The sequence below is a fragment of the Cucurbita maxima genome, unplaced genomic scaffold (assembly GCF_002738345.1).
Source record: "Cucurbita maxima cultivar Rimu unplaced genomic scaffold, Cmax_1.0 Cma_Scf00134, whole genome shotgun sequence".
Lineage (NCBI taxonomy): Eukaryota > Viridiplantae > Streptophyta > Magnoliopsida > Cucurbitales > Cucurbitaceae > Cucurbita > Cucurbita maxima.
The window spans coordinates 21805-35399 of NW_019272150.1; the positions used below are offsets into that span (position 1 = coordinate 21805).

At 35.2% G+C, this 13595-nt stretch overlaps 2 protein-coding genes across 4 annotated transcripts; one reads left to right on the plus strand and one right to left on the minus strand.

The window, feature by feature from the left end:
• Nucleotides 1-3013: 3013 nt before the first annotated feature.
• On the minus strand, nt 3014-8797 carry LOC111473620 (bifunctional fucokinase/fucose pyrophosphorylase-like). Of its 2 annotated transcripts, none has more exons than XM_023119080.1 (7): nt 8184-8797; nt 7733-8000; nt 7038-7402; nt 6546-6672; nt 5436-6449; nt 4533-5263; nt 3014-3502 (listed from the first exon to the last, which is right to left on the minus strand). In XM_023119080.1, exons 1-7 carry the CDS (start codon nt 8517-8519, stop codon nt 3110-3112), a joined length of 3234 nt encoding a protein of 1077 aa, XP_022974848.1. In that variant the 5' UTR covers nt 8520-8797; the 3' UTR covers nt 3014-3109. The 2 variants fall into 2 exon arrangements, with proteins under 2 accessions (XP_022974848.1, XP_022974849.1); XM_023119081.1 differs by having other exon boundaries at nt 4533-5260; nt 8184-8795.
• Nucleotides 8798-11050: 2253 nt separating this feature from the next.
• On the plus strand, nt 11051-12405 carry LOC111473623 (ATP synthase delta chain, chloroplastic-like). 2 transcript variants are annotated; one of them, XM_023119088.1, is made up of 2 exons: nt 11051-11930; nt 12137-12405. In XM_023119088.1, the coding sequence occupies exon 1, from the start codon at nt 11235-11237 to the stop codon at nt 11922-11924; it is 690 nt and encodes a 229-aa protein (XP_022974856.1). In that variant the 5' UTR covers nt 11051-11234; the 3' UTR covers nt 11925-11930; nt 12137-12405. The 2 variants fall into 2 exon arrangements, with proteins under 2 accessions (XP_022974856.1, XP_022974855.1); XM_023119087.1 differs by having other exon boundaries at nt 11053-11954.
• The last annotated feature ends 1190 nt before the right edge of the window (nt 12406-13595 follow it).

Here is a 13595-nt window from a genome sequence, read left to right on the forward strand (position 1 = left end):
CTCTCATCACGACCATTTTGAGCAGATGTATATGGACAAGAGAGTTGACGGTGGATGCTAGAATTACGTAAATGAGTTTTGAAACAAGTACTAGTAAATTCGGTACCACCCTCGCTTTGAAATACCTTGATACGAGAAGAATATTGATTTTTCACAAATTTTTTAAATTGAAAAAAAATATCAAAAAAAATCAGATTTAAATTTTAAAGGGTAAAACCAAGTGAATCGAGAATAATCATCAATAAAAATAGCATAATAAAGAAAACCCGAATTTGATTTGACGGGAGGACCCCAAAGATCACAATGAATAAGATCTAACATATGAGACGACCTACGCTCATTGCGGGAATAAGGCAATCGATGACTTTTCGCAAGCTGACAAGTATTACATAATAATGGAGAAGGCAATAAAGACGTAAGAGAAAGATGATCTTTTCTATTTAAAAAAGAAATAACAAAATGATTCATATGGCCCAGACGAGCATGCCATAAATCATATGAAGCACGTAAAGATTTGTTTCTAAGGGCTGAAATAAAAGCAGAGTTGCCGCGCTCCAGCACATATAGCCCTCCATCTCTTTTACCGGTTGCCACCACCCTTCCTGTTTGATGATTCTAGATAGTAATAAGATTATTAGTAAATGTAACGGAGAGAGGAAAATCAGACGTTAATTTACTTATGGAAAGAAGATTTTTAGTGAGGTGAGGGACAACCAAGACATCTAATAAGTGAATATTTGGAACATGAGAAAGAGTACCGGTGTGGGTAATGGGTTGAGATGCACCGTTTCCTACGATCACAGAGTCCTTACCCGTATAATTTTTAGACTGATCTAGAATAGATGGGTCGGCAGTCATATGGGCCGAAGCTCCAGTGTTAAAGGCTTTAGCAAGGTGAGCATGAGAAGAATCAGGTCGAACATACCGTTGGTTGCAGCGGTCAGCATAATGGCCCTCTTTGCGGCATATTTGGCAGTGAGATGGTCAACGACCCTGACTTGAGTGGGTTCGTGCTCGATTAGAAGAGTTGTTTTTGTGAGAATAAAAATGATCTCGCTGGTTGGTAAAGGAAGCAAGGTGGCTTTCATGGGTGCGACCACGATTAGTGGCTGTGAATGCTGTAGGAGTGGAATCAGAGGACTCAAGGGAGCACTGGAACAACTCAAAACTTTCAGCTTTAGAGACTAAATCTGCAAAACAGGGGATAGGGGTGAGAGCCATCTGAGCAATAGAAAAAGCTGAAAATTCGGTGTCGAGTCCACGAAGGAACTAGTGCACTTTATCAATGTCCTCGACAGGTCTGCCAATGGCATGAAGTTGGTCACAAATTTTTTTGAAGGCACGGGCATACTCAGCAACAGGTTTGGTGCCACGTTTCATCAATTGCAAGTCATCCTTGAGTCTCAGTTCACGAGCTTTTGACTAATGGCTGAACGTAGTTTCCAACGCAAGCCAAACATCACGTGCAGTAGAGAGACCAACGACAACAGCCATGGCTTCCTCAGTGAGAGAGGAGAGCAGGAGACAGAGAAGTCGTTGATCGGCTGCTCTCCATGCCAAATATTTGGGGTTGAGTGTTGAGGAGGTTTTTGGTTCAAAACGAGGTGGTGGAACCATAGTTCCATCAACATAGCCCAGCATGTCTTGACTCTCAAGGAGAGGGAGAAGTTGACTTTTCCAGAGAAGATAATTGGAGGAAGAAAGTTTGATGGTGATCATATGGATTATAGTATTGAAAGGAAGAAGATGATAAGAAGATTCGGAAGCCATAGAGAAGAAAGAATCAGGGTTGTTAAACTGAAACGACTATGATACCTAAATGTTTGCTGAATCCACCACACCTAAATGGTGATGAGAGTTCTCTTATTTTTAATAATTTACGAAATAGAAATATGGTAAATTACAAATAATATGGAAATAACGATAAAAGAAAGAATAATAAATGAATATAATATATTTATATTTAATAAAAGGGCAAATATGGTAACCTGTAATGTAAGACAAATATCTACATATTTGCTTATAATGAACGGTCAACTATCCGTAACCAGAAAAACAATTTTTTTTTTTATTTATTTATTATGGAAAGAAACTTTTCCTTGTAAGAATATTTTTTAAATATTGTGAAAAGGTTGCTAATAATAATGAAACTTAATGATAAAATTGTTTTTGAAAAGTCAGTATTGATGAAATTTAATTAATTTTTATAAATAGAATTTTCTTAAATAATGAAATTAATTGTTTACTAAAATGATTAATCAACCAACAATATCTTTAGGGTAATTAATTAGCTAATTAGTATTAGTAAAATTGAAATTTTGATTTTATAATAACTAATTACTTAATGATTTTTTTTAATTAAATCATTCACTATTAATATATCATAATTTTAAAACATAATTACCATTGAAATTAAATTTATAATTAATAATAATAAACTAGAACTAATTGCAATTAATTAAATATTTTATTATAATATTTATTTTATACATATTATTATAAATGATGTTTTGAATTATTTTTTTACCATTTTATTATCTTATTTAAAATAATGTAATCCACTATGCATCGTATTTGATTGTAAAATATAACATATATAAATAATTCTTTAATTTGATTATTGTACTAATTATTTACCATTAAAACATTTATATAACTTTATTAAAATTGAGAATAATTATTAAGATTATAGTTAAATAAATTTAAAAACCTAAAATTTAAGTCATATTATTCATATTAATGAATGAAAATTAAAATAATTAAAAGTGATGTAATAAAATTAAAATTAAAAATATTGTTTATTTATATGAAATTCTAATTGCATGCATTACCAAACACAGTTATACTCATCTCTTCCCCCTTTCATATGCTTGCAGGCTGTCGGTCGAGGTAGAGTTGTGCGGTCACAAGCTGTCGGTCGAAGTATAATACGCAAGAATGAAGAAACTATTAACGTGTTGAAAATTTAAATCCGAAACAAACTACAAATTCTTCCTTAGGGGTTTAAATCCAATCAAGCAACAATATGTTCTTCACTTTATTTCACAAACATGTTTAATATGAATATGGATGAGAATAAATAAATAAATAATAGCAGAATTCAAAACCTCTATAAAGATATGCTCCAATTGTAGACTTTAACATCGAAGTTCTTATCATCTTCAAGCTTGTTTCTCAATTCCATGGCTAATACTGAACTTTTAGCCAATAATAAAGCGAACCCCCCGCCACCAGCACCCACCAGTTTGTACCCACAACAATAGGGGTCTGCAAATGCAAACAGCTTATCAACAAACTCATTGCTACAGAAAGGATCTAGCTCTTGATGCAACCGCCATGTCTCCATCATTATTTCTCCTAATTCATCGACGTCACAGTTCATCAGTGCTTCTCTCCCGATCTTTGCTAGTGTGGCTAAACGCTTAATACTGGATATCAGAAGGTTATCGCGTCGGAGATATCGAGTCACCACCTTGTGAAGGACTTGATGTGCAAGTCGGACCTGCATATCAGCTAAACCATATAAGCCCAGAACAACAGAGTTACAAAATAAGATATTAGATTGTAAGATGGTTGAAGCATATGTTTTGGTCAAAAGTTCAGATTTGAATCTCCACTTGAACTAAGAAAAGATATTGCATAATATAAATCGGAGTGACCCAACAGAGTAAACCATTAGCATCAAGATGTTAGGAATCATGGATCTCTACAATGGTATGATATTGTTCACTTTGACCTAACCTCTCATGGCTTTACTTTGGGCTTTTCCAAAGGCCTCATACCAATCGAGATGTATTCCTTACTTATAAACCCATAATTCCCTAAATTAGCCTGTGTGAAACTCCCTTCCAACAATTCTCAACAATTCTCAACAATTCTCCCCTCGAATAAAATACACCCTCGAAACTCCCCCGAGGCATATAGAGCCCTCGAACAACCTCCCCTTAATCGAGGCTCGATTCCTTCTCTGGAGTCTTCAAACAAAGTACCCCCTTTGTTTGACACTAGAATCACTTTTTTACTACACCTTCGAGGCTCAAAATTCTTTGTTCAGCATTTGAGGATCTTGTTGACATGACTAAGTTTAGAGCATGACTCTGATACCATGTTAGAAATTACGAACCTCTATCATGGTATGATATTATCCACTTTGAGTACAAGCTCTCATGGTTTTGCTTTGGACTTTCCTAAAATGCCTCATACCAATGGAGATGTATTCCTTACTTATAAACTCATGATCATTCCTAAATTAGCCACTCTAAACTCCCTCCCAACAATCCTCAACACAGAATAATCTAAAAGTGAAGAAGTCGAGTTTACAGTTCATTCTGAATGAGAAACAAGCAAAGTGATATCACAACGAAAAAAAAAAACGACTTCTAGTATCCAAGAAGTAAGACTGATATCAATCTCAGAGAAATCTTCACACATATTACACTTTCAAACGTTCATTTATATTAAAAGAAGCTTGTAGTTTCGAAACTCGACAACAAAGGTCGATTTGGGGAAGTGAGGAAGTTTAGGAAGCTTACTTGACCAGTAAATACCACAAGCAATCGATTCTGCAACTCGGAGACCAAATGAGGTGTTGATAACAAGGGGATAACTTGAAGACGTAATGGGATTCCAGGAAAACTTGTGGTAAACTTGATGCCAGGATACAAACCTCCTATTTGATCCTGCCAGCCACCTCCAGTCCCCATAAGCTGCTCTAGTACCAATACAAGTCTGGCAACATTTTCATTGCTTTCATCACCATCACTTATCTGAAGAAGACCTTTTACCACAGCAGCAGCTAAGATGCTGGACGTTCCCAGACCGCTACCACGAGGCACATTGGCCCAAGTCTTGATTTTCAAACCAAAAACTGTTAGAATATGATCGTGAATAATGCCAGTCACAAGCAATGCAGATTTGACGAGCCGGAATGGATCATCACTATCAAAAGGAGTGGTAATCGAGTTAAGGTCTTTGATATGTAACTCGTTTCCAGCATCATCATTGAACTGAACTCCAGAAGTTTTAGTTGTTTCTATACAGGTCCCAACAGGAAGTAAACCTTCCAAATTAATCGCCATGTTCAACACACAACCTGGACGCTCTAAGCTCCATGGAGGAGTGTCACTCCAACCACCAACAAAATCCACACGTACAGGTAAGTCAACAGTTACCTTTTTATGGTGGATTAATTGGTTTATGCTATTATCAGAGAGGCTATTTCCATGTCCCAGTCTATCAGTGTCAGGCTTGTCCAAGAGATCTTCTAAAGATGAAAAAAAGGTGGTTATACATTAGGAAATAAAATAGAATAAAGTTCAGATCAGCAACTATTTTGACAAGATAAACGATCGAGTAACGGACAAATATTAATGGCAGAAAAAAAAAAAAAAAACGCTTTGGTTCTTTCAAACGGTGACGAACACCATGTTTTCTACCTTTAAAGCCATATCTTACAGCTGAAGCAGTTTCATCAGCAACTGCAGCCCAAACTTCCCGTTCCAACTCTTGTGCTGCTCTCTCCTCACTGCATGCTCTAAGGAGATCGACTTGCACCTGGTGCACTCGGCTCTTCGGAACAACTTTAATGTTCTGGTCATGAAATTCAGCACACTTATCTAGAAAACCCTTGCAAGTTTCTAATCCCAAAAGTTCTTTCTGTTTTATTTCTTCGCATAGTTGGGACAAATTACGTCCAAGCATGCCGAAGTCAATACAAGCCTTAGCAATTCCAGCAGCAAGTTCTGCTTGGTGATTACTAGATCCTGTACACATTTTAAGAAAATTGATCGACTTGTGTAATTCTTCCAGACTTACTCGATGAGAACTTTTCCATAACCGAAGCAAGTGCTCTGTTTTTTTGTAACTCAAGCCCATCAGCCACACAGCCAAGGTAAGCATCTCAAAGTAGGAAAGAACTGGAAATATTCTAGCATTCCATAAGCACTTCTCCTGAGTTCCTGCTGTTGCCCATAGATCACTTTCTTCAATGCCTAAATCTTGCAAAACCTTCTTCCAAGGCTTCCCACAAAATGTCCCGCCCTTAGAGACCGACATTTTCGGGTTATCATGAAGTCCACAATATACTATGACTCTTTCGGTGTAGCCTCCTAATGGAACCTCCCAAAGACAATGACGATCGGGAAGCATAAACCTAAATGCATCTCCTGGTAACTGATTGCTAATTCCTGAGATGTTAACACTAACAACTATACATTGAGAACCAATCTGTACTCCAGCAGAAATGGAAGAATCATAAATGAGAGAGTCTTCTCCAACTGAGACTTCAGGCCCAATTTTACTGGAAAGGATAACAACAGAGGCTGCAATATCAGATGCTGTAGTAGCTGGGATAGAACACAAGTGTCGTCGTCCAATAAGTTCTGATTTTTCCCCACTTAAATGATCCAAAACTTCACTCGAGGTGCCGAAGTGTAAGAACAACAAGTCATCTGCAATTTAAGAAGTCATACAAGAATAACTTTAACTACGAAAATTATAATGCAAGAGGATATAATAAACTTCAGTTGCAAAGATGTTTGACATACAGGCACAATAGCTGAACATCTTATGCCTTCCCAGCCTACGAATCAATTCTTCACCCATAGGACGTGGCTGCAACCATGCGTGTTTGGCAGGAACCCAAGCAGCTACCAGATCTTCATATAAACTAATCTACACATACACACAAACATTTATTTGATACATAAAGCATACCGTTGCTTAAAGTACTAAGAAACATTGAGATCTTCATTTCCGACAAATTAGGAAGGGAAGAGGCGAGGACGTTGCGACCACCTTACCAACACAAGAATCAGAAATGTGTGAAAACAATTTCCACTTGCAATCCAAGGAAAAAGAAACAAAAAATGAAATTTTTCACAGAATAAATAAAAACAGACAACTTCACTCTTTCGTATTAGTGTTGATTGGCATATGATCTAATCCTTAATAGAGAGATGTGAATGTACTCCTATTACTTCTACTGCTTTGTTTCTTGTGCAATGTTAAAATTTAAAAACTGAATATTAGTAGCTTGCCTCCTTCCCACACTTCAGAAGCTCTGAAACCATAGGTTGGCATGAACATGCAAGCAAAGCTAGCTCAACCCATCCTTTACCTCTAACTGCTATTATTCCAGTGTCGAGAAGCGTTCTACCATCACTTAGAACTGCATTATTCTTGGTGAGTTCATCAACACTCGGTTTCTGCAAGAGATTGTCGACTAGACTGAGAGTGTAACCACTGTCAGATGTCCCAATTTTAGATGCCACAATAACACCATGGTTGGAAGCAATATCAAGGGTGATAGGAACAGTGATTATGCAAGAGGCATCCTCTGGAAGAACCAAAGTGGATGCGTTAAAACAAGGTAGAACATCACCAGTCATCGTAAGTATGCCGCCTGTAATGACCTCAGCCAATCGCCCCCATCGAACAAGAAATGAAAGGAAGAAAATCAGTAATTGAGCATCATTATATAATAATAATGAAACTCCAAATAAGATGCTATGTATGTTCTTTATTTTTATTTCTACTAATTAGAACAATGTCTCTAAGTAGAAACTTGAACCATTTGTCTCCCTTCTCTATGGAAACTTAAATGCACATTGAAAGTATTCAATAAATGTTCAAAACTCCAAGGTAAGAAGAACACCAAGGGAATATCTAGAAAATTATAGCAGAGCAAACAATCATGAAACTAAAAAGAGCTGGAAAGAGAAGAGAAGACAACCTTCATTTTTAAAAGCCTGTCTTGCACATGAAGCAATGGCAAGAATATGGTCAAAGAGCAGAGGAACAGGGCCATCAGGATCATCAGCTGCTAAATAAGGTAGCGGCAAGAACACTTTCCCCATGGGATTTGCCCACGGTACTCTTTTCGAGTCACCACCAGCATGAAGCAATAGTATATGTTTTTTGGATATGAAGCTAGCAAGTTGTGAGAGAGATACTTCATTGTCATTATTTGGCGACTTACACCCATTACTCATAGTCTCCACCTATTACATGATTGAAAAAACCCAACAACAAAATCACGCTAATCAACAGATCTAGAATAGCAGCATTCCTTAATCCAATATCGTGTCACTTATGCAGGGGAAACAAGAAATAAGGATGAATAACGATCATAGCAACGCCTAGGCTCAAGCACGAGGTATCAAATGAGGTGAAATGAACATTACCTCAATACTAGGAACAAGGCCGAGCTTCTGATAATGTCTAGCAAGGGCGTGAATAGCATTAAGAGTAGCAGCTCCAGAGCCAATCCGCTGGCCATTGGGGTCCGGCACGGCAAGGGTGATTGTCGAGGGGGAAATTCGCCCAATACGCTTAGCCCGATTGAGCTGCCATTCGTAAAGCCGAGCTTGTTCGGGGCTAGCAGCGGTTAGAACAATCGCATCCCAAGTGGGAACTCTCGAGGGGTGCCTCACTGAAAGCCGTAAATGGTACCATGATTTTCTTAGAATTGATTGAAGATCGACCTTCTTCTGTCTGGGGGTCGAGACTCTGGGTTCCATCGTCTTCCTCGGAATTTGGAAGAATCGTCAAGAAGTTTTGGAGTGTTGAAATGGGTGCCGGTGGATTTGAAGGGAACTGAGAAGAGCGCTATGACAGGGATCGGACTGGGGCTGAAAACCAGGGGACCGGTGGACCATCAGGACCCTCTCGCTATAAATGACGATCGCAGCGGCAGATCTACTGCCGTCAACTCATGGTTTTTATAAACTATTTTTCATTTGCGAAGAACAACCCTCCGTCAAACTCCAAATTTTATGGATATGTCATACATTCATGGAATGATGAATTAATAAAATTTTGTATTGGACTAAAAATTAATTCCAACAATATTTTATTTTTAATTTCTTCTACGCCTGAATATATGTTTTAAAGCATTTTTGGGATTTTATTTGAGTAGACTTCTACAAAGATGGTTGGAACACGTGCAGATTGGAATTTCAAGATAGAATTCTTTCTCTCGTATTAATTATTTTATTTTAATTTTTTTTTGAATTATAAGAGTGATAATGATTCGTGTCATACCTATCATTATAAGCAATAATCGAACGAACTAAATTGAATTCGTTAGTAATCACTTTTTATACTAAAATCGTTCCTAACTTATTTCTATTTCTTCCAAAATTCTCCAATATTCTTTACAATAAATATAAAAAAAAAATAGGAACAATAATGAAATCATATTAAAAAAAATGAAACTCACCTATGCACGACTTTCTTAAGCCATTCCATTTTTTATTAAAAGATTAGTATTTACATAATTACATACGTAAAACAAACTTTTGATTTAGCTATAATTAGGAACTGTCGGTGAATGATTAAATTTAGTGAAACAGTTATATTTATAGATATAAAGAGATATATACTACATAACAGTGCAACTCAGATCTATAGTCAAATGACATACCATTAATAGAACTTATAATATGTAAGTTCATAAATTTCATTAAGAGTGGTAATACTATTAGTTAAATTTATTTTAAGGGAAAGTTTGAAATGTTTAAATCAATATTTAACATATTTGATATATTAACGATAAAAAAATATTTAAATTATTATTTAATACATCAGATATATTAAATATAAAATAGAAATATATCTATATCTATATATATATATATATAAATATTGTATCATACACTATACTAACGCACAATAATATTTTTAATTTTTTAAAATTTAAAAGTATTAATAAAACGTCTCAAAGTTCAATATTAATTTTATTTTATTTTTAAATTAAAGGTATTATTTAAATATATATTTTTTTTGAACTATAAGTGGGAGGTANATGGATATGTCATACATTCATGGAATGATGAATTAATAAAATTTTGTATTGGACTAAAAATTAATTCAACAATATTTTATTTTTAATTCCTTGTACGCCTGAATATATGTTTTAAAGCATTTTTGGGATTTTATTTGAGTAGAGTTCTACAAAGATAGATTGGAACACGTGCAGATTGGAATTTCAAGATAGAGTTCTTTCTCTCGTATTAATTATTTTATTTTAATTTTTTTTTGAATTACAAGAGTGATAATGATTCGTGTCATACCTATCATTATAAGCAATAATCGAACGAACTAAATTGAACTTCTTAGTGATCACTTTTTATACCAAAATCGTTCCTAATTCATTTCTATTTCTTCCAAAATTCTCCAATATTCTTTACAATAAATAAAAAAAATAGGAACCACAATGAAATCACATTAAAAAAAAAATGAAACTCACCTATGCACTGCTTTCCTAAGTCATTCCATTTTTTATTAAAAGATTAGTATTTACCTAATTACACACGTAAAACAAACTTTTGATTTAGCTATAATTAGGAACGGTCGGTGAATGATTAAATTTAGTGAAACAGTTATATTTATAGATATAAAGAGACATATAGTATATAACAGTGCAACTCAGATCTATAGTCGAATGACATACCATTAATAGAACTTATAATATGTAAGTTCATAAAGTTCGTTAGGAGTGGTAATACTATTAGTTAAATTTATTTTAAGGGAAAGTTTGAAATGTTTAAATCAATATTTAACATATTTGATATATTAACGATAAAAAAATATTTAAATTATTATTTAATACATCAGATATATTAAATATAAAATAGAAATATATATATATATATATATTTATTTAATTTTATTTTATTGTATCATACACTATACTAACGACAATAATATTTTTAATTTTTTAAAATTTAAAAGTATTAATAAAACGTCTCAAAGTTCAATATTATTTTTATTTTATTTTTAAATTAAAGGTATTATTTAAATATATATTTTTTTTGAACTATAAGTGGGAGGTAAATTGAAATCTTAAAAATTCAAATGTATTTTTTAATTGTTGGGAAAATTCAAGATTATTTAAAAAAAAAAATACTAATAATTTCGGTCTAAAATAATAATAATAAAAAAAATATTTTTTAAATTTTATTTTGAAAATTAAAAAATATTATTAAGAAATCTGATAAAGGTAGAGGTTTAAGAGGATAGGGCAGAGTATGAATTCATGAACAGGACAAAGAACAATTCGTCATCAGCAGAATCATCCCCAAATTTCGACTTCATCGAAGCGCCCAGTGGTTGAATCCATGGCGTAGAATCACTGCCTTATCTCCATGGCGATGAATCTCCACGTAAACCCTAGCCGGCACTCATCTTCCTCCGATTAACGCTACTTCCCTCTCTCTCTCTGTTCGTCTTCCATGGATACTCTAACAAGCTCTGTTTCAACTCTCAGAGTTCCATCCACTTTAGCTTCATCTCGCGACCTTCTTCACCTCAAGAATCACTCTGCTCATCTTCCTCATCGCTCTCCTTCTCGCAGATCCAACTCAATCTCCAAACCCCCTAATTTTCTCTCTACTCACAAAACCCTAAATCCGCTTCCGTTTTCTTCTTCCTTCTCCTCTTCCTCCCCGCGCCGCTCCTCTTCGCCGTTACTTCACCGTCGTCCTGCTGCTGGATACGCCGCGGCACTCGTCGATGCATCGCAAACTACCGGATCGATTCACTCGGTGGCGAAGGACGTTGGGAGATTCTCGAAGGTTCTGAGAACGAAGCGAATCGGGGGGTTTTTGAACGATCCGTTTGTAGGGGAGGAGGAGAAAGGGCGATTGGTGAGGGAAATTGCGGCGAAGGGAGGGTTTGAGAAACAGGTGGTAAAGTTGACGAAGATGTTGATTGAGAAAAAGAGATTGGGGATTCTGAATGAGGTGTTGAGCGAATTCGAGAGGATTTATGATGAGCTTTGTGGAACTGAAGTGGTTTTGGTGTCTTCCAACAGGAAGATGCAGGAAGAGGAGCTGTTTGGGATTGCGAAGAATGTGCAGAGGCTTAGTGGGGCTATGAAAGTGAAGGTTAGAAGCTTCATCAATGGCGGATTAATGGTGTAGAGGAAGGTAATCTGGCTACAGAAGCTTTGAGTATGTGTTCAATTCACTTATCATTTTGATTACATTTCTTCTTCTTCAAGCTTCTACACTCAGCCCATTTTCTTCTCTTCTTCTTCTTCTCTTTTGATCGCATTCTTCAGCCACTCAATGTTTGCCTTCTCCTAAACAAAAATGGTGGGAAGCAATTTAATGGGGTTGTTTTTAATTTGCAGAAATTTGTGCTGGAACTGGAAATTGTCGTGGTTTTCGAATTTTAGGTAATCTCGACCCCCACCCCAACCCCCACCAAGCAAGATTTCCCTACCTCACAAATGAATATCAGAACAGTTCCCCTCCTCTTTCAACCAACATTATTTTAGCCCTTTTCCTCTGTAACTTCACATATGATACGAGAAGTAGATCGAGAAAAACAAGTTTTTGTGGAACACATTATGTAAATATATTTTCAACTGGCACTCTGTGTTTGTTTTGAATCTCCGGATCTTTCTTTTGCAATCATTAATGTAGCGTTATATGTGGAAATTTATGGTGCATTAGGATGATAGCTAATTAGACTAGCGTGGAATGAATCATTGTTGCGTAAAATTATTCAATGTCCTAGAATAAAGTTCTAGATCATTGCTACAAATACACCCGCTTAATTTTATTTCAAAAAATAAATAAGATCAAAACAAATTTAAAACATTAACTAAATGAGAGAATAATTGGGAGGGAAGATTGATATGATAATCCATAAAATCAAGACAAAAGTGTAGGGTTTGAACTTTCAAAAACAGATGCTCTATCACTAAGCTACAAGTGCTCATTGAAAAATCAATAAATTGAAGATCACAATCCAAGTAGGTGTCGAACCTACAACTTTTTGCTAAGAAAACAAATACTCTATTCACTAAGCTACAAACGCTCATGAAAAGCTTAGCTATTTAAATACTTATTTGGTGTTATGAAAATTTAAATATAAATTTATAAATTATTTTGATATTCAATGACAAATCATTTAATTTCTGCAAATAGTTGGGATATAGAAACATGTTTTAGAAAAACAAATAAGTAAATGAAATACAAAAACACGAACGTAAAAATTTTAATATTAGTAACTAAACATATAATTTAACTAAGTCTATAATTTAGATTTTTAAATTCATTGAAAATTTAATAATATAAAATCCAAAAATGATGTTTTAAACCATATTTTATGAAATTCGATTAACTAGTACATGAACTTCATCTATTTATTTTAAACTAGTATTCCTTCATTATAAACAAACTCAAGATTATTTCTTCACCACGATTACAATTTCATTTCCTTAGGCTGCACAATTGCTCCATTCCCATTTCTTAAGTCAGGATTGGCCTCTGATGTATTTGCTCCGGCGGCGTTGTTTGACGTGTGTGCGAAATTGGGAATGTTGAGGTCTGCACGCCACCTGTTTGATGAAATGCCGCTTCCAGATATACCCACTTGGAATTCGATGATTGCTGGTTATGCAAGGTCCGGCATCATGGGGGGGCTACATTAGAATTGTTTGACAGAATGCCTATGACATGGGTGGTTTCGTGGCCTGCAATTGGTATAATGGGTTTGCTAAGATGGTATGTGCTTTAAACTACTGCATATTCTAATTGTTGAAGCTAATATGTTCTGATGTGATAATTTTGATACCATGTTAA